The sequence below is a fragment of the Ammodytes marinus genome, assembly GCF_949987685.1.
Source record: "Ammodytes marinus genome assembly, chromosome: 11".
Lineage (NCBI taxonomy): Eukaryota > Metazoa > Chordata > Actinopteri > Uranoscopiformes > Ammodytidae > Ammodytes > Ammodytes marinus.
The window spans coordinates 19245746-19267591 of NC_137215.1; the positions used below are offsets into that span (position 1 = coordinate 19245746).

Consider the following 21846-nt stretch of genomic DNA (forward strand, 5'->3'; position numbering starts at 1 on the left):
ACTGGAAATCAGTGTCATTACGTATACTGGTGCTTTACTTTTTTATGACCACTTAACATGTCCCCTGTGTAAAAGGCCTACTTGCAGGTTAAACTCTTAAATATAATGTAGAATTCTCTCCAAGAGTGCTGAATGAAACTGATACATGTGAACAGGACAGATGCCTACAAGTAAATCATTTCTTCAAAATCCAGCACAATTGTTTCTCCTCAGTTTCTCTTGTCCAATTGTCCTGTTAACATTTTAAAATAGTTTATTTTTTTCAGGTGATGGCTCTGCCGCGGTGTGGCAGCGTTCCTCACTCCTGTGTCGGATCCTTTATTAGTGGGCTCTAATTTGCTCTTGATTGCATCTTCGGAGCAGTAGGCCTTCATACGATGAACACTGGCCTTGTTTTTACAGCAGCCCATGGCACTCATGAGCTGATATCCATCCTTCCTGAAAGCCTTGGTGAAAATAGCGTAGAGAAATGGATTGGCACAAGAATTGATGGGGAAGAAGAGGACCAGGAGGATCTTGGAGTTGGTCACTGTGATGAGGGGGACCTTGAATGCGGCCGAGATGGCGAAGAAGGAGATGGGCGCCATGCAGAGGAAATCTGTGAATATGAGCACAGCCATGCGCTTGGCCATCTTCGTGTCGGCGCTTCGTCGATGGAACTCGGGGTTCCTGACCGCCAGGAAGATGAGCACATAGCAGACGCACACCACAACGAAGGCGCCCACGTTGAAGAGCAGGATAATGATGATGAAGGCCTGAGCCAGAGAAGATTCAATGTCCATGGGTAAGCACACGCTGACTTTGGCGTAGCTGCTCACGCCAACCAGGGGCAGCATCCCCATCCCCAAGCAGAAGAACCAACCGGCGGCCATTATACTGGCTGCCTGAGTCAGAACAAGATGGCGCTCTACCTGCAGAGCATTGGTGATGGTGTGCCAGCGCTCCAGGGTGATGGTGCACAGCGTGTAGACCGACAGTTCGCCTCCAAACACAGACAAGAAGCCCGCGGCGCTACAGCCAGGCCCCGTCTGCCATTCAATAGCATACTGGCTGTAGTGACCATGTGTGCGCAGGTCTACCGTCGCTATCATCAGAAGGTAGATCCCAATGCAGAGGTCCGCGAAAGCCAGGTGGCACATGAGGAAGCGGGGCACGGTCAGCTAGTTCCGGCTGGTAAGGGAGACCAGGAGCACCGTCAGGTTACCTGTGATGGCCAGAATGTTGATGAACCAAATGGCCACTCGGAGAAAACTGAAGCCTGCAATGTCCTCGCAGGGATTGAAAGCGTCTGCTTCGGGAGTGCAAACCAAACGTGGTCTGTTGTGACAGAAGTCCAATTCTGGATAGTGGAAATTCAGGTCTCCATAGCCTCCGTCCCCCAAAGCCGTATCAAAGTCTGAAAGAAATGGCATGTCCATAAGTGTCCTATCCTCGGAACCTCCAATCGCATTCTGGACCCTTTGTTCAGGAGACAAATTGTCCTGGTTAGTTCATCTGAAGTTAAAGAGTAAGGCTCATTTATGCTCCCATTTCGTGTGTATATAGACGGAATGGACATTAAGCAAAACAACCACTAGTCAAACAATGACCGTTCAAGCGATAGCAACATAGTCATAGCGATTAAAGAGGCAAAACTGGAGGCTGTATTGTAGACAGCGGGGTCTGTGAAGACATTACTATCACGATGAGTCAAACACTAGTCTCGCACGGACCTCAATTTATCTTTGCTGCCGTCAGCCTGCCGTCTAGCTGACGTTCAATTCTCGTCTGATCCCCGCCCATGCTGATCTGTAAGTCGTCTGCCCCTGTGCCCCGGCCATATAACATCATGTGTTATTTCAGGCCATTTTACAAAGTATTCTCCGTGTGTTTTTCAACGTATACAGTCTATGCTTCAAACCAGTGCCGCTGAAAGTTTGAAAAGTTGGCTACACACATTTTCGGCGGTACTGCACGTTCTGTCCGTTTGGTATGCATCCGCAAGCTTGCAGGATACGTGCAGAAATACGGACGGAATGTACTGTGGAAGAAGTTTTTTGTTGAAGAAAACTTCACTATAGTCCAAAATTAAAACAAATCTTTACTTAGTTTCAGAAGACAATACAGATGATTATGGTCATTATTCATGCATGGAGAGAGGACCAGAGCATCCTACTCAGAGCAATGCCAGGGTCTTGACTGAGTTGTATACACAAAATGAGCTGCTTTATACAGAATGGTTGACATGGTCAGATAGGTAGAATAACAATGGAACAATCAAGTTTGGTTCTTGATTACATCAATTCTAATCTGAATCTGGGAGCTTCCAGGATGGCTCACTCCTAGGTTGTCATCCCAATCAGACTGATTTAATTACAATAGAAACTCCAGACAGGATACACCAGTAGTTAAGATGAGAGGAAATACACTTCATACAATGATCAAATAATGAATGTAGAGACTTGAGTAGAATTAAATTAATCAATATAAAATTGGCTTCCACAGTACGCAGGGTACAGTCAGAGTGCCCATTCCGTATCAAGCCCAAACCACAGCGAGTTCTACCAGCATCCAATGCGGAAGTGACAAAAATTGCAGTTCACCGAGTGGCCACTAAGGGCAGGTTTCAAAACATAGCAATTTATCATTGACTCCCATGTTAAATATGCCATTTTCACAGCATTATTAAAACCTATTTAAGGTCTGGTACAAAAAATCATTCTAGTATGTATGTTTAGGTCATATCTCCATGACAACACTGAGGGGGGTGAATTTATTTTCTATCATTCTAGTTTTTATTCTATTGGAGGTTAAAAACGATTAATAATTAGGGGCGTGGTCTCTTGAGTGACAGCTAGCCGCCCGCTGGCCCTAACTTCGCCTCGGAGGTGTACGTCAGCTAGATGGGCGTATCTCCCACTTAACGTCACGTCAATGCCCTTTTTCGGTAAGTAGAAATGAGGCGGAGTAAAAATCTGACAAGATGGCAACGCGCATAGATGATTGGATGCAGTTGGTATAACTGAGGTCAGCCCGGATGCTCCATCCATTTTATATACTATCTATGGTCCGTATCCGTTTGCATATCTAACGTAGAGCATAAATGAGCCAAAGAATGGAGAGGTAATAAGATCAGTAATACAGGCTTCAAGATCTTTTTTTCAAGTCATTGCACGCAGGGCTTAAACAACAACCTTTCATTCACTATAGCAAGACTAAACAGTTTAATTTAACCTACACAAAAGCACCTCTTTGTTTTACCTTGTTGATGGGTCACTCTCATCACAGTATGTAGATGAGACATTATCCCATGCAGGATTACTGGGAAAGTCCCTGAATAAAAGAAGGGAAAATCATTTGGAAATATGACACCAGAATTTAATGTATTAATTATTATTGGCTTTTACATATCAGGCACACATTCACATCTGTGAAATGATAGTTATTATAATGTAAATTGAGTTCATAATGTGTTCCAATATTGTTTGGTTAGACTCTGATAAGCATATTTGTAAGTTCTCTGAATAGGATTCTTCTCATGCTGGGCATTACTATGAGAGCAGTGAGTGAGAATCCATGTACAAAACCATCCTTGATCAACCTGTAAAATGTGCAGCATGCGTCACCTATGGGTGTTCCAGCTGAGCAGTGCACAACAGTGGCTGTTGTAGGTGAGATGGGCCTCTCGTAGGCTCCACAGCCCCTGCAGAGGAGGAAGACTCTTCAAGGCGTACGCTGACTGGGCGAACAACACCAGAAGTGACTCCAGCCCATGCGATGGTAACTTATTGAGAGCTGTCGCAGAGACGTCCCTGCGAAACAACATAGACAACAATGTGATTGCAAAGGGGTTGTGAAGGCCCCCTTTGTGACCATTGTTGTGGTTGAACCCTGCCTCAGAGCACCACGTCTATCATAATCCCCGATTCAGTCAGCTGAAGTGCATACTTTACATTGGTATTTACCTATTGTAAAAGTACATGAGAACCCATTGAATTGAAGGCAATGAATTTATCAGCACCATGAAAAGCATTTCTACAATTTGAACGGTCACTTTGACAAACATCATTCTTTCTCTCCGGAATAAATCAGAGCAAATAAACAGTTGCATTAAATGACTTTAAAAGGGTGTTTAAACATCACTTACAAAATGCCAGGACCTGTGGCACCTTTGAAAGCGTCTCTGTGGATCACCTCCAGGTTTCGATTATTCTTCAATATTCTGAAATCATGAATCATAAAAATGCAGATTAATGAAGGAAAAGCTGCGAGAGCAGAAACTTGGTGATCAGAAAAAGTAAAATTTGGGAAAAAGCATACAGCTTGTCTTGGTCCCGTTGAAGGCATGGTTGTGTATTTCTCTGATGCCGTTGTTGTACAGGTTCCTGCAATCATTTTGCGAGATAGTCGTGATGATTTAAAGGTGAAAAATAAACTCGATGACAAATTCATTTTAAAGGAAGTGTTAGTGCAACACTTACATTGTGATGTATTCTTTCGTCGTTCCTATGAAATCCTAGATAAAGGTTGTCATAGATGTCCCTGCAACAGCACAACACATAGCGATGCAATGTGTTTATGGTGATGATGTGCCTTTTGTTTGTAATCGTCATGAGTCTCTGAAACTTTTGAAAAGGATGAACTTACAAGATAAACTCATATTCAAGGGAATTGATCGAGGTAATGTCAGGAAACATTGTTATCCCAGTATTTGAAATGCTCCTGTTAATGTAAAGGAAAATATGTCACTGTGTGATATATTGTGGAACTTTTAATGTAAACCATATACAGTATAGTCGAATGTATTCTTACTAGAATTAAATGCAAAGAAAATAGTGTTTCTTTGTATCAGTATAAATTTAACAGAAGTTCCTGTGTGTTTGATGTTGAATAGAAATGGTAGATTCAGTTATTTATGAAGTATACTGGATTTAAAAACAGACAGGGTGCTGCTGCTGCCTAACGTGTACATTAATCTTAAAATATGATATGTATTCAAATGGTGTATTTTGAAGACTCTCACAAGTAATGTAGTTTGGGAAGGTTGTTAAATGTCCTTCTGCCGATGTGCAGCAGACTCCTCGTGTTCTGGATTGAGCTGCAAAAGCAAAGTAAAAAACATCAGTTGACACTTAACTGCATTACAGTTACCCTGACTGTATTGATTTCAAAATGATTCCTGAAATGACTCACATTTCAGAGAGGTTGAGAAGATTATTAAATGCTAATGTCTCAATGGTTTCCAGGGTTACACTTTGAGCGATTTCACTGAGCGCAGACCAGAAACACAGAAGTTAAAAATCATCCAAAGAACATTTACTTTTACATGTGACACTGAAAGGAAGGACAGACTGCTGTTTGGTGTCTGGAGAGGGATACAAACATGTTATGTGATAATATACACAACCCCACTCTTACTCTATTCAATAGTAGGCCTTAGAGCATTGGCATTTCATCAGTTTTATCACATTGTAAATATACTAGTAATTGAACATTGAATCATGATAGCCTCGCGTTGATTGACTCAATGATCAAGTGAATTATAAGGGGAGATAAGATCACTGAACACAGGAAAACATTTGAGATTGCTAACTTTCATTTCAGTTATAAGGCGAAATGTCCTATGATTATTTAAGTCAGTGGAATAAAGTTGACACTTACATCCTCTGGACTCCTTTCAAGCCCTCAAAGGAATGGCTTGAAATAGTGCGCAAAGACAAGTGGTAGAAAAACCTGAAAACACATTATAAAGAGACATGTTTAATTTCAAAATATCTGATAACCAAAGGCATCTTAATCAAATTATCTTAAAGCACCAGGGCAGAAAGGCCCCTATTATTAAAGCAAATGTTTAAATTATGCTGCATAGTGAATATTTGTCTAGGAAATATTGTTGCTTTAATTCTTATTTGCTATATGAGCAAAGCACACTGATTCACTTACACTAACTTTACCACTTAGGTGAAGTTTCAGCCTATCCAGTCACACTGATCATTTGTCTCGTTGCGAATATTTAGAGACATTTAGTTTGTGGTTCACTGTATTGCACATTGGCTAGGCACACACAGCCCTCCTGACTCAAATGTTAATTTTGTATGATTAGAAAAGAAAGGAAAACACTTAAAAATATTATTAGTTTCATCATATGACAGAATTCAAAGTTCCTGAAGTGTGCGTGAGGCAGTCCTGGTGTCGTTTGATTCATTCATGGAGCAGCTGGCCTCGGTGTTCCTTATCAGGAGAGACTCAAGGTTCTGTGATTTACCAGAGGAGAGGTCAAGATTCAACACCTTGAAGGTTTTGTGAGTGTCTGCCGATTAACTCGAAAGCTGAGCTCTGATGCCCAGAAACCGTAAAGACTAAGAGGATGCACTCTGCGCTTGAGCCTGTGAGATCAACTTGACATTTTCCTCCCAGGTAATCAAGTTGCGGACACATGCAGGGCCCTCTGTTTCCCAACAATAGAGAGATGTGCAGTCATCTTTTCACTAGATGTGGCGAAGCATGAAATATAAACAGTAATCAGAAGCCAATGTCATTCAGTCTGCAATAAAGGTCCACCCATATTTTTCACTTTTATGTGGATTAAATGATATTGCAAGTTTAGAATGTGGTGCTCATGCACAGAATTGAAAGGCCAAACAAATTTCATTGAATGAAACATATAACAGAGATTAGTCTACATGATGGTTATATGCATACATTCATAGCCTACTGATAGAGCAGGTGGATGACTCCACCTGAAGAAATGGTTTACTTTACAAAGCAATCTGATTTTTCTTTTGCAAAATCAATTTGGAGATGATACAAATTATTGAGCTGTTCTTGTAGGCTAATGGTTTGGGGATATAAAAAAAACATGATGAGAAACAAATACTATCTAGCAAGAAAGATTGAGCATATAAAATGGTTTTGGACTACATTAAGAGTCCATACTGTACATGAGAGCTTCACAAATATTTTCAGAAACTCCAAACATAGATGGACACAACGCCGATGTGATCATTTTTCTGTTGACTATAATTGTGAACTATTTTGTCAATGGCGAGACATGCATTGGCTACAAAATGCTTAGCATGATTAAAACAAAATGTATTTAAACTGACACATGATCTGCTTTATACATGTCAGTTATCATTCCTGCACCAAAGCTTGGCCACTTCACGCACATATTTCTTTGTAACTTGGCGAAAGTGCATGAATCCAAAAATGTATCTAATACAGTGCTGGTTTAAATAGGCTATTGTAAGGCGGAGGGATTTGACTTCCAAATACCAGGTTGGAGGAGAAGGCAAAGGGTAATACAACACATCGTGTGATTTAAGCCAAGTAAATAGTGTATTTCCACGTGTAACCAGTTGAGTGCGATCGAGGTGGATCATCGCTTCATGCGTAAATACGCACGGAACAGTCTTGGTAAAAGCTTTATCGGAGAGGTAAGTTGCGTAAAGAAACACATGAATTAGGCCTACGTCTAATACAGACTGATTACAATGTCAAATGCATTAACAGACATACGCCATTTGATCCACTATTGACCACTCTTCAATGAACTGCTTCAGTCACCAAACATTGATCCTTTCATGCATGCACCACCTCGCTGTCTTTCCCAGATTCGTTAAAAAGGTGAACTTACTGTCTCTTATCTCTGTGGTCCCTCGTCAGAACCGACCCTTCTGTCACATTGTTGCATCGGATTGTGTTGGAAAAGCATCGGCAGATCCTCTGGCACACCGAACCCGAAGTGCACTTGCATCCATAGAAGACTAAAACAGTCCGAAACAAGAGCGTTGGCAGCGATGTCCACATCGTTGAGTAGTCTGAAAACCGCCCGAAACACACACACACACGGGAGCCGGGATGTCCACACTTAGGCTATGCAACGCGTTTAGAAAAGTGACCCTTTACAGTCTCGTTAACCGTACTCTTTTTTGTGTACCTTATTGTAAAGTATTACCATAGTAACAGTTTTGAGTGCGGATGGTAAACATTTTTGTCAGGCTACATCCAATCAATTGAACACCCACTTCCCCATTTGATCTTATTATATTGACTATGGTTGAATGTGCATAGGCCTATGTGCCTTCAAGGGTTCAGTCATCTGGAGCAATTTGGGGTTAAGTGTCTTGTCCAAGGAAGAACAATTTGACATGTGGACAGGAGGAGCTTCAGTTGTCGCTGCTGGAGAGTAGTTTGAGGTATTTCAAGGACCTGACACGTCATTCACATTCTGATAATTGTGTGCAAAGCTTATAGGGATGATGAAAATATGTTCTTCCCTTAGTGGCCAAGCAAGCTCACACCAGCAGTATGCAGGTCTGAGTGAGAGGAGTCAGAACACAGAAGAAGATGGAGGACAGTAGATTAGATCTAGTAAATGATAAGATCACTCCAGGATGTTTAAACATACACAATGCATATTCATCATAAGAGTAGGGAAGATTATCTCTGTGTTTTGTCTGGAAGTGTTCCATTTAGCTCATATTCCATTTTGCTCATATTTTTACTGTTTCCATTTTTCTCTACATGCTGTAAGATGATGCCCAATAACTTGTATGTTTGATAGTCTGCTGTATGATATGTCTGCAATAGGTGTTCATGTCTACAAAAACACTACAAGCTTCTTAAGGCTAATATACTTTTGTGATTTTCAGAATCAGATGTTGGCCTAGCAGCATGCATCACCCTTTATTGAAGAGGAAAGTAAGAGAGTAAGATATTTTTGTTGTGTTTCAAGCGCCACCCTTTCCTTTGATTACATTTGGTTAACTCTAACGTCTGTAATTGCTGTGTATTTAGGGATCATTAAAATGAAGATTCCTGCTGGCATACACGTTAAAAGCCAAGTCAATGTCCCTCCGGAGGACAGTGTGACCCAAAGTCAAACGCCTCCCATAACTGTATCTGGTTTGGCGCCATGCATTCTTGATAAAGGCAAAGAAACATTGCATAGCCTTGATGAATTCAAAGTGATTTATCAAGCATTAATACGGAAAAACTAGCCCATATTCCTTCCTGACATTGAAAATATGGCACTTAACCCTGCAGAGTTGATGAAAACCTCAGGTAAAAACAAGGCATTTCTGTGTAATTTCAAACAGGATGACGAAACTTGCAGGACAGATAAAACCTCATATTAAGACAAACATGTGAGGAAGGATCTAATCCACGCCTGTGAAAAAAAAACTAAATAAAATAATAAGGCTTTTAGATTTTTCAAAAATTAATAAGTTATCGACTTTCTTTGCTGGGCCTATGGTTTAGCTAATGCTAAGCATGACTGCTATAAGAGGTCTATTCCACTGGCAGTGTCTGCTGTTTCATTATATATCAACTGGATGGCGACAAAGAAGCAGAGAAGCAACATCAGGTACCATAAAACAGTGGTCGGCTTTGTAAGCCTACTGTTTAAAATTAGGACTACGAGTAATGTTAAAGCAAAGCAAAGAGCCTGTGGTATTATAGGACACATTTCAGACAATTTTTTTCATTACAGGAAATAGCCTATAGTCCTGAATAAATAGATTTATTTTACTAAATAGATTTATTTCCCCCAACTCTTACTTTAGATCATATAGGCATATTGGTAAGGCACCTTCAGCCATCCGAAATGTCATCACAAAACACAATAGAGTCTACAGCGAATAGCACACTTCTGTTCTTATCCAGTATGCCTACATTTTGTAATACAACTGTTTCCGATGGCACCGAAAGGCAGCATTTCGGAGGAAGCATGGTTGTTGCCTTGATTAGTTGCATTCACAATCTGACCTGCAGTCGGTTTTTGAAACTCCTCCCTAGCGGTGATAGCCATCTCTGGCTACGAGCGGAACCGATTGTAGGTCAGTTCTTACAGAGCGTGTCGTTCAGGGAGAGAAAGCCAGGAAGTCAGAACTTGCCACAAGCTTCTACCGCAGTCGAAACTTGCAGACGTAAACAGCAGACATACAGTTGGACATTTAGAAACTCGGACCGAACAAATTGAGCAAGCTGGTAACTGACCATGGACAAGCTTCGTCGTGTGTTAAGCGGCCAAGAGGAAAATGAAGAGTTGGGTCTGACTCAGGTATGACAGTGTACGCTGCTAATGCTAATGTTGTGTAAATGGTTAAAACTGAATAAAACAAGAGCACTGCGCTAGTTTGGTTTCTTGCACGTTACACAACGTTTCTGTTCAGATACTGGCTAGTAATATTTTTTCTTTCCATTTCAAAGAGTTCAAAGCCGTTATAAACTGTGAGACTAAGCTAAATGTCAGTTTACACAGTTAGCTGTCACTTTCTCTTGACGTTAGCTAGCTAACATACAGTTAGCCGGAGAGTTTTATTATCGTGCTAATTTTTAGCCCGGTTTTAGGTTAGCTATCATATTCTTCTGTCACCATGTAATACAATGCATTTGTTTGTGTATTTATACTTTTTACACGCCTTCACGATGAGGAGGAAATGAGGTAAGGTGTTGACTTGAACTTTTTTTTTTAATTTTCTTTACAACGTGATGATTGTTTCTAACTTTAATTTCACTGTGGCACACCACAGTCCATGTTTGTAGTTCTGCATTTATTTGCATAGTACATTCTCTACAGTGTGGTTTTATTGGTTAATTTGCACAAGTTAAGTGTAGCCTACTACTCTGACTTTATCTAAGGTCCTGTGCTGTGTGTGTTTGTGTTTGAATATAATACTTTTTCTGGTTGTCATGTGCCTGGATTTAGCCAACATGGTTGAATCATCAGTAGGAAGCCTGCTGGTCTCTCTGAAGGTCATTAAGTCTGGGTTGTGAGTTGTGACATCCTCCCATTGTTCCCACCAGGTCCTTGATTCCAGCTCTCTCAGCTACAGCACCAGGGTGAAATGGTTCGTCATATGCTTTGCCGGTGGCATCCTGTGTTCGATACTCGTGAGTGTGTCTGCCTTTTTTCATGTGATAAAGGCAGCTTTCATCTCCCGTCAGACTTTATACTGACAACATTAGGAATGCAGAGAATGCAAAGCGTACATAACACTGTTAACACTGTAAGCAAGCATTGGTCTAAGTTAGTGTTTCCTCTGCTGTGTTTGGTTTGTACACACACTATATTAAATGCTCAAGTTGTTCAAGTCACTCAACCCCATTGCCATCAAGACAAATTCCGGTTTCTCTGGTGCTTGCAGAGTGAAGTGATTGACACATGTCGCTTCTTCTTAATTAACATGTAAAGGTAGAGTTTGAAGCTTGTGGTTCAAATGACAGGAAGTGTTGTCACAGGCGTCACTTGCTGACACTCTGTAGCCTACGCAGAGTGATAATTCAGAATGACAGAGCATGCAACACTATCTCTAAAGTGCAGGGGCCTATTGCATAAAAGTGGAATTAAGATATCCAGGATGATTGATAAAGCCAGCCTTGACAAAGTCTAGCCTGGGCACTTTGGATTAGTCAGTTGCATAAACGCCAATCCAGGATGTAAAGGGCTGCTTTGTCAGGTGTAAGTCATTCTGTTAAGTGCCAGCCCACAGCTTTCAGAGGTAGACCCAGAGATCGAACACAGATTTACTGATGGACAAATGTAAAAGACGACCCATTTTCCCACAATGCCTTGCTAGTTTAAACCGTAAGTCAGGGGGCAGTTCATTTTATACAACAGATGTCATCTCTGCCGATTTATCTTGATGTCCCTGCATTGTTTTATGATTAAATAGTTGACAGTGAGCAGTCTGCAGGTGCATTTAAAAAATAGAATATCATGGAAAGTCCATTCAAATAGTTAAACTTTCATAGAGTCATTACACAAAGTGAAATATGTCAGGCCTTCTTTTTGGATGATTGATTGATCATGGAATACAAAATCCAGTATCTCAAAATATTAGAATATTGCATACAACCAATCAGATATGTCGACCTTCTGAAAAGTATGTTTATTCTAGATTAATTTCAAATTTCAAATTCAATGTGTAATGAATCTAGAACATATTTAAGTTTCACTTTTTGAATTAAATTACAGAAAAAAGGAAATATTCATTGGTATTTAATTTTGTTTCAGATGCACCTCGATATAGTTATAAGTACAAAGTGAATTTATTTGACCCACATTTGCAACGTCATCTGCCATCGATAATCAATTGTATAAATATAGCCTGCAATATTAACAGACTATCACATAAATTATTATACTTTATATCATTTCATCTTAATGTAATTATAATTAAGTTAATTATAAATGGTTCAGGTTAAATAATAAAAAGGAAGAACTATTTAACTAAATGACAATGCAGTCTTTTATATGGTACTTTAAAACAGGTTATTGAAACTTAAACATTGCACAGAAGATCATGGAATAACTGTTAAACACCTTGATTTCAGATCGGAGTGACAGCTGACTGAGCCAATCAGGCAACAGAATAAATTTATCCTTTACGTTTAGCCTGGTCCCGACCAGGCTAAACGTAAATCTCCATGGTAATTTATGTCCCTCTGCTTTTATGCAACCGGATCATGGCTAACGCAAGCCAGGATAACCGAAATATCCTAGGTTAATCCCTTATCCTAGTTTTATGCAATAGGCCCCTGGTCACTGCGAATTTGTCAACAAACAAAACAGAATCTGAAAATATATCTCTCTCTTCCATTCATAATATAACCATACCAATGATACCATACATAAAATGCATAACTATGTGCACTTAAATCATGCTCTTTTTCTTAAGAAATGTACAGAATTTCTTGTTAGTGGATTACTGGATTATAATGCCATCCACCAGGCGTGATTCCTAAACAAAGTCGTATGGTATTTTGGCACTAGGGGGAGCCCTTTCTGTTTGTATAAAAACATACTAGAGTCCACAGAATTCCTTGCATTTTGTTTTTGTTTTGTTTTTTTCCCAAGAAAAAGAATAAGCCTTACGTTTTAATAACATACTGTATCATTTAAGCTTTTTGCTAAGACTTTTCCTTTTTGTCTTTTACCCCTCAATTAAAGTGTTTTGACATTTTGTGTATCTGACGGAGACTCATTTGCACTTTTCCCAGGGTTCAGCACTGCTGTTCCTGCCCAATGGAATCAAGCTTTTCGCCGTCTTCTACACACTAGGGAATATCGCTGCTCTTTCCAGGTAAGAGACCCTTCTGTTTGGCTCAATTTGGCACGTCCAAGATGTTTAACGTCTTGATATATTTCCCTGAGCCTTATGATGGACTCACCCACAGCAGTACAACAAAGGATGTGCATCAGGCTTATACACTTTGGCACAGCTATGCATTTTTCTAAGGTTCGCTTCTAGGCTGTTGACGTGTACAAATACTGAAGTCCTTCCTATAATTGACCCTCTACCCGCTAAGAATCTGGATCTCAGTGCGTGAGGAACCAATGAGATGTTTCCATTCTGATGTATTGATGAAAAACACTAACAGTAGAGATTACTGGTTCTACTCCAGACTATATACATAATATACAATATTTAATGTTGACGGAAAAGGTTTATTATAATCTCGCTTATAATGCAACTAATTCTGTTGCACTGCAGCTTAATTGCATGTCGCTTTTAAGCCAGAATGAAATGATTTGTGATAAAGAGACATTGGTCAAACAGATACAGATTTGCTGTCCGTGTCTCTTTGTTTTGCTGTCGATCTCTCTCTTTGCCAGTATTCATAGGACCTCCTGGCCCTGTGCCCTAGTAATACTGTTACACTGTCAATCTAACGGTTAAGTAAGATTAGAATTTCGTCTTCACTGGATATCAGCTTCCCACTGGATTTTACAACGTTATTGATTATTTAATCTCGATAATCCAGGTTCTGAATATAATGATGATGTTTTTGACTTCTTTGATGGACAGTGAACCATTGATAAGGGTTTTATTTGTGTAGACAGGGCAGTGTCTATTTTCCGGTATCATATGTCCAGAAGGTTTAAATGTGTCAAGAAACTGGGTCACCTTGATGCTATTGTTGCCCAGGTAACCCATCAAGAGGGTGTCACATTTTTAAGGATCTTAAACCAGTTTTCAATTTCAGTCAATAATATATTTTGTTTTGTTACTAGCAAGAAGCATGCTTTAAATCAAACTTTAGCTGACTGTTGAGTCAAAGTTATATTTATAAAGAGATTTCCTAGACATTAAACAACACTGTAAAATCATGACATTAACAATGTTGTGACCCGTCTCCTCCATCGACAGTAGCTGTGTGTGCCTGGACCTCATAAGTGTCTCTGTCACATTAAGTAGTTCAAAAAAATCATCCATCGCTCTCAGCAGACCAGTAGAAAAGGGTTTTGCTTCAACACGGACTGCTCTGGTGTCTCATCTAACAGATGTGACACTACACAGACTCCCTCTACCCACTCAGCTCTGAGCCTCGTCAGCGAGGAAAGCCTTCGTCTTGTTACATTCGCTGATGTCACACATGCATCATGCAGGAGGTTTTGAATGTGTCAACATGAAATATTAACCCACTAATGATTGCAGCACATAGTGTAAAATTTTATTTTGGTGGCCACACAATTCCAGTGTCTCTGTGTGCATGTTCACTCAAATTAAAACTATTTTGAAATAAACCTAGGCCTAGTAAAAAAATGTTGACGTAAATAAATGAGGGAACACACATATCTGGGCCCCAAAAGAAACCAATACATTTTAAACACGCATATTCGCAGACTTGGCTGCACTGTTTGATAGGTGATCACTGGGAAAAGCAATTCAAACACACCACAGTGGTATATGCTTAGCACCTGAAAAATAACACAATAATTTCGCCGCATTTTACTGATGTTTGATGAATGTGTAACTTATCAGTTTCATATGTGTTCCTTCTAAAGCACCTGCTTCCTAATGGGACCACTAAAACAGCTGAAGAGGATGTTTGAACCAACAAGACTGATAGCCACCATCGTTATGTTGGTAAATATTATCCTTATTCTGAATCCTCCTGGACTTGACACCGCAATGAGTTTACATCGTATCTGCTTTCACCTGCTCTGGAGTGTGTGAAAGATCTGTTGCTTCCAGACTTTGGATTAGAAGGCAAGGGTCAATTGAAGACACACAGCTTGTGTTCTGGAAGGATAGAGAAGATCAGGCAGTTGAGCTTGACAACAAATGTCCGTGTAACACTATTGATGATTTCCTTGGGCAGATTTAGTGGCTCTGTTTGGTTTGATTTTTACATTTCCTGTAAAATACTGAAACTATTCCTTCTGTCTCCAGCTGTGCCTTGTCCTAACACTTTGTGCAGTGTTTTGGGTAAGTGGATAATGCATAATTTTTAAGGCAGTTTCAGTATTTATTTTTTTGAGTGCTGTGTTATTAACTGTGAGAAAAAAAACATTTTGTATTTCAATTTACAGTGGCATAAAAAAGGGCTGGCTATCATCTTCTGCATTCTGCAGTTTTTGGCAATGACATGGTAAGTGTGACCTGAGAGTCTTATCAATCTCCCCACTGTAGTACAGTTGGCAATTAATTTATTCACCTCTCTCAGCTACTCGGATAAAGCCCTCTATCCACCACAGAGTTCTCTGCTCCAGCTGCTTTGGCTTGGATTAAATGTCAGTGAGTGGTCACTGAGTTAATACCGCTGCTGATACTTTAAGATGATTTGCACCATTGGCACGTGCGTTGCCGAAACTATAAATAGTCAAACTAACACCTTGCTTACAACCCATTCAACCACACTACACATACATTTTGTATATTGTGTCAGAGTAGCATATCGATATAGTCCTATAAAGAGTCAGTCATTATCATTCTATACAAGTGTAATTTAATGCATATAAAATGCACATGCAATGCAAAACTTTGATCTGATCTATTTGCCTGAGTTTCTACCAAACAGTCTCCAACATGTGCTTGACATACCTGTTGAGTCAGCAATGTTGTAAGAAGACTGGTAGGCATGGTTGCCAGGCATCACATTAGGTCAGTATATTTCTGGCCTGTATAGGAAGAAGTGATGCCAGGATCAGCCTGGACCTACTTAGAGAGACAGACAGCTGTTGTCAACTGTGTTTAACACACAAGACAGTCTCCTACCTCCTACCTGAGGCGTCATTACTACTATGACGATGACTATGATAATGGTGCATTGTCATCCCTGTGTCCTTTTATCAGGGACAATTTGTATACGGATAAAATGACGGCGTGACTTGCATACTTGTCGTGTGCTACATGCCTGTTATATAAGATAACACATGGCTGTGTGTCTGGCCTCTCTGGTCAAGATTTCACTGCTGCGGGCTTCATTTGCAGCTTCACTCTTGCTGTGCTCTTTGCGGTGTGTGTGTAAATTAGAAAGTGCATCTATTGTTGCTGCTACCTTCATCATAACACATTTGCAGATTGCAGTAGCCAACAACTTTTTTGTTACTTAATCTGCTTTACTGAACTTCTCATGTCGGACTGTTGGTTTGACAGAACAAGACATCGCCCTAGTGTTCATACTAAACGTCATTCTTTAATGTGACTTGCCTACAGATGCAGTAACTCAGACTAGCTGATTGACCGAAGAGTACATATAGTAATAAGATCAACATAGCAGTGAATAATACACCTGGGAGTTATGTCCATGGGCATGTCAGCACTTGTAGGTTCATTAATTTGAACATATTTGCACAGCAGTAGCAAAAGACATTCAGCGAGCAAATATGCGTGGAGACACAAACAGGACAGGGAATGGACAATCTCAGTTCATCTCTGACCTGCGTCAGCCTCATAACTGCCTTTGCACTTTCAGTGTTACATTCACTTCCGCTCTGCCTGCATTCTCAGAGGTGTCACCCTGGCAACCACAAGTCACACATCTCAAGCTCATTGTTAACAGACCGGGGGCATAGTGCACTCCCACACAGGCACTCAGACATCTGTGAGATGGTGGTTCTGTTAAAAGACGTCTACACTGACCCACACACTGACTTGGACAAAGCCCAGTCCTTGGGCTGAATTCTGTGAAGGCGGCTGTATGTCACTGCCACACTACTGACGAACAGTAAAAAGTTCTAAAACAAAGAAACACTGAAAGCTTTAATTGAACTTACTGGCGTACGTTACTTATTTAGTTTACATTAATTGTTACAGCTCTGCTGAACAGTACAAATTAGGATGTCCTACTTAATGGTGGAATTTAACAGGCTTGGGCTGTAGTAAATCATTGAACTGCTGTACCAGAGTCCTCACATATCTTATATGATGTGTGTGTATGTCAGATCAGGGACTTTTTGTACCTTAATAATAATTTCCAGTGCTGGCTATTGTATTTTGTTGTACTTGTGTTATCCTATCAATCTGTCTAGAATCATCAGTGCAAAGATTTTAGTTTATCCAATTCACCATCACATATGGTTAAACGCATAGAGACATCAAAGACCACCAGTGTTATTATATGTTACTACACTTGGTAACCTTTCTTGAACTGAAATTGTCATTGTCCCCTCACTCTGATTTGTTTGTATTATTTCTCTTTCAGGTATAGCATCTCTTACATTCCATTTGCCAGGTAAGACAAATTGATAATATGATGTATATTTGTGTGCATTGGCCTTAAGATGCTGCTGTGCATCTCTCTTTTATGGCCAGGTGTATGTGTGTATATAATAACTTGAACTACATCTGAGAATCCAGGTGCTGCCAAACAAGGTTAAAAAATTTTTTCCAGCTATCTCAATAATGCCTCGTCTACAAATGTCACTGCACAGCCACACACAACACACTGGAGAGATTGATATGAGGGTCCCTTCAATGAAAACATGTTTTCATTTACTCTAAACTGTTTGTCTCCACCATATGGCTGTAATCTCCCCCCCCCCCATGACGTTCGCCAGCACTTAGTGTCAAACAAATGGCAGCTTGTTGTTTCACACCGCTCTGTGCTTTAGCTCTGTGGTTATTTGCTTTATCCATAATATCTAAATGAAATCTTTCTTGTGGATAATACTCTTTCAGCCATATTAACCAAAATATTCTTCTCCAAATATAGCGTGTATATTACTTGTGATGCGCTTATGTTAAGCTTGATAGGGTTAACGTGCCATGCAAAAATTTTGATAAGAGCTGGACCCAAAAAACTAAGGCTGTCCTGCAAGAAGAGGATAAAATATCAGTCACATAACAGCCTGTCTCACTGGTTTATTCCCTTTGTCTTTATTATAGAAAGGTCCACTATAAAGCCTAATAGCCTTGAAATCCACAGCAGTTTATTTTAAATTAAAGACAATATAGCCCGCCAAACTCAGATGTTGACTTCTTTAATTGTCCCATATGGTGAACCATCCCAATGCATTCCCCAAGCCGAGCATGAGGTGAGATGATGTTTTTTCAGCCCAGCTGTAAGCAGAGTTACGTCTCATTTGGAGAGAGGTCCCGGGCACACATGCAGCCCCCACGCCCCCCCCCCCCCATCCAAACACACACACACACACACACACACACACACACACACACACTAACCCAACTAAGTGTTGTGAGTATTTGGGCGACCCTATAATCCGTCCTGACAGCTGAGAGACGTCCTATAACCTCCCAGAGTTCCCCCTCCCCCAACCAGAATGCTAACAACAATACTAAGCTGAGACAAAGACCTTTTCCAGTGCCACCCTTCCAAATACCAAATTCCTATAGAGGAATGCAAATGTAACTGCTATTTCTTGTTTTGTACTGGCTATTGAAATCCTGATCTTCTCATTTATTTCTTACTCCTTTTGTTATTTTCCATCTTTGATCAACACATGATTGTCTTCTCTCCTTAAGCCTCTTACTTTAATCCATTTAGCATGTAATCATTTAAATTTGATTATGGAGCTCTATTGTCTGCCATGTTGTCACAGGACAGCAGCTTATTTTGATCTCGATTCCTCTGCACCTCCAAGTGACACATTGAAAAGCATAACACTAGCAGTATCTCCCTATTCCTGTCTGTGGTCAAACAAACTGCCCTACCTGGCAAGACACAACAACACATGGCCAATGGACTTGATCCTTTAATGTAGTTTGCCTTGTTGCCTGTTTATAACCTCTCACTCTCGCACTAAGGCACTCAAACCTGCTGCATGTGCACTTCCCACAGTGCCTTAAGGCCACTGTTGCTCTGTTGTTAAGTCAGAAATGGGGAGAACAGTAACTGAGATCATTTATTCATGAGGTTTTTGGGGAAGCCAAAATAGTACCTAAAAAAAAATGTTAAGAACAAACCTCAGGCTGTTTGTGAATGGGAGGAGGAATACAGGGATTCTGCTGTTGAATTTGTTTTGTTTATACACAAGAGGGATGGACCGGAGCTTTTCGAGGAGCAAGTCTCTCGGCACGCACACACACACACACACACACACACACACACACACACACACACACACACACTCTCTTCCAATTCTCCTTTTAACCTTGACGGGTTTCACACCTCCTCCACTGAAAATTTGACTGGCTGCAGGCGAAGTCTGCATAGCAACACACCGATGGCAAGAGCAAACGGTGTGAAGGGGGGAAACGGAGCGGGCCAAGACGATCTGCGGTAACCATGGTGATGGCTCGTATTGCATCATCCCTCAACACAGACTACCTGGAGGAAGGGAGCCCCCATCACTCTGAACATGTGCTGCTTCCCAGCCAAAACACACTCACTAATTCATGGCGAGCCCCACCCAAATAATTTTAACAAAGAATGGAAGTGGATGTTTATTGTCGCTTTAAATTTTGTATGCATGACAGGTTTTTCCTCCACTGTATTTCTATTTTCCTGGATGATTTTAGAACGACATTCCTTCATCCACTTTTCTTCAATTTCTTATTGTTGTTATTTAGACACATTTTCTTTTTTTCTACAGGGATGCTGTGATGAAATGCTTCACAACGTGCCTGAATTAGGATTCAAGTCCACAATTTTATGTGAAGACTGGTCCTAATACGCAAACTGCAAGAACAATGGAACTGTAAAATATACATCTATGTTGTTTATACACTATATCTCCAGATTTCTACTATGTCTTTTTCATACTGTGAATCCTCACTTTTTTAATCTAGCTGAAGGTCTATAACTTTAATCAGATTTTAACACTTAGCTTTTTATTTTAGAGACAAGAGTGCCTTTTTAATGCCTAATATATTTAAAGATATTCTTCTATTTCCAGAGGATTTTATACTGAAAGTGCAGCGAAATGACTTTGACTTTACAATTTACTGCACAATTGCTTACCATCTACTGTACATTTTATATATTAAGAGACAGATATATTTGCATATTGACCAACCATACATATTTACATCTTAAAGGTGTGAGATTCCATTTTCTTCTGGAGCTTGTAATGGTGTTCTGAATTTTCTAACACAATTATTAAATCACATTGTCTTTCTGTTTTCTGTCTGAGCAAGGCACTGATGTATAAAGAGGCTCTCTGATGCCATTCCATGTTTATTTATGATCATTTCCCCTTCGGCAATTGAGGCTCTGCTTCACTGATGATGTACTGGGATATATGATATCCACTGCTCTTTTGAGGTTTTTCCAGCTAAAAAGATTAAAGAAGCAGCTCCTGTGTAGTCTGTGAGTCCTTAATGTGTATTTGAACACACCTGCCCCTCCACACACAAACTCAAGGAATTGCATTAAAATAGCTTCTCATTTAAAATTAGATTTCCTGCCAGATGTAGCAATGACCCAGTTAATTACGCCTTTCTGAGTATTGTGATTTTGACGTGACCTAATAACCCAGTAAAGCTTGCATCGGTTTCCCCCATATTGCTTCGGCATGATGGCATTGCCTTTGAGAATGCGGTTGTCATGACAACCTCCTCCCAGAAGATTTATAACCTCAGCCTTCCCCCCATCTGTGGTGCAGATGTTCACATTATCCTGATGAGGAGGAGGTGGCTTTCTTATGTTATAGACAACCTTGGACTGGTAGTCAGCCATGGATCACTCCAAATATGTTGGTTTAAATGGATAGATAACAATTTTAAAACATTTTATTTTTTTTCCAAATGTGGCATAAATAGCCACACTGAAAAACCCAGAGCCATAGAACAGCTCATAATGTTTTATTATGGGTTTAACAAACATGCCTCTAGGTTTTCTGTCAGCTTGACGCTCCTACGATAACTTCCTGTTGTGCTGCTCCCTACATGGGTTCATCTGATGCTTATGTCGGATTAGCATGAACAAAAATCTCCCCTCAGTACTTCTTGTACAACTAATGTTGGCAAAGACCCATCAAATCTTTGAGCAAATAATCTCCGGGATCAAATCAAACTGACTCAAACCTGAGTGAAGGGGAGTTGGGGTGATTTTGTCATGGGTCTGCTTTAGCTGCTATTTTTGGATTACGCAGAAGTTTGGGGATGATGGGGAAGCACCCTGATCCCAACATCTGCTGGTCTCCCAACTGTTTCCTCTTATCTAATCCATTGTTTTGTCAAGAGTGGAGATTCACAACACAACAGACACCCAGATTAAACAAGTCTGTGGCCTCTTAAAGTCATTTCATAAGAAAACATAGATCTTGGCCTGTGTAATTGATTTTCCTCTTTTGATTCCAGGTGTCAGTCAGTGGACTGTTGTCCTGAAGTGACTTTTGGTTTTGTGCTAAGAGTGAGTACATACAAAACCATTCATCTACAGAAACACGACCCTAGTCTTATGGCTTAATTTGACACGTGCAATGTTATTTTTCTTTTTAAAGTGAACCATTTGTACACTAATGTAAACCATTTCTTAAATCCACATGGATATGGTAATCACCAAAGCAACTGAATAAATTATCTGTTCGGAATGAGTCGATGGCAAAATGTGTGAGCTGTAAAATCTAAACGTCCCCAGGCAAAATCAAATACACATTGTAAAAGCTATGGATTTGGAAGGAGGTATTGATTTTTCTCTTAAACCCAACACGGAAAACAAAATCTCATT

The 21846-nt window shown here is 40.2% G+C and overlaps 2 protein-coding genes across 2 annotated transcripts; one reads left to right on the top strand and one right to left on the bottom strand.

Annotated features, from left to right (window-relative positions):
* Window positions 1–209: 209 nt before the first annotated feature.
* Window positions 210–7788, bottom strand: LOC307257877 (lutropin-choriogonadotropic hormone receptor-like; the record flags this gene model as incomplete). Its single annotated transcript, XM_080037239.1, is given in 10 exon segments — window positions 210–1160; window positions 1164–1458; window positions 3241–3312; window positions 3606–3791; window positions 4127–4201; window positions 4627–4701; window positions 5003–5077; window positions 5173–5247; window positions 5641–5712; window positions 7616–7788. Coding segments are annotated over 10 exon segments (2049 nt in total).
* A 2064-nt stretch (window positions 7789–9852) lies between these two features.
* sft2d1 (SFT2 domain containing 1) lies at window positions 9853–20472 on the top strand. Its single transcript, XM_080036391.1, has 8 exons — window positions 9853–10045; window positions 10792–10878; window positions 12988–13070; window positions 14777–14858; window positions 15165–15200; window positions 15305–15363; window positions 17419–17448; window positions 19769–20472. Exons 1-8 carry the CDS (start codon window positions 9983–9985, stop codon window positions 19806–19808), a joined length of 480 nt encoding a protein of 159 aa, XP_079892517.1. The 5' UTR covers window positions 9853–9982; the 3' UTR covers window positions 19809–20472.
* The last annotated feature ends 1374 nt before the right edge of the window (window positions 20473–21846 follow it).

What these genes read in the sequence shown, in the direction of transcription:
- sft2d1 (XM_080036391.1), top strand. Translation starts at nt 9,983, where the DNA reads ATGGACAAGCTTCGTCGTGTGTTAAGCGGCCAAGAGGAAAATGAAGAG. An exon ending in CACTTTGTGCAGTGTTTTGG is followed by an intron (nt 15,201 to 15,304) that starts GTAAGTGGATAA and finishes TTCAATTTACAG; the next exon opens with TGGCATAAAAAAGGGCTGGC. An exon ending in CAGTTTTTGGCAATGACATG is followed by an intron (nt 15,364 to 17,418) that starts GTAAGTGTGACC and finishes TTTCTCTTTCAG; the next exon opens with GTATAGCATCTCTTACATTC.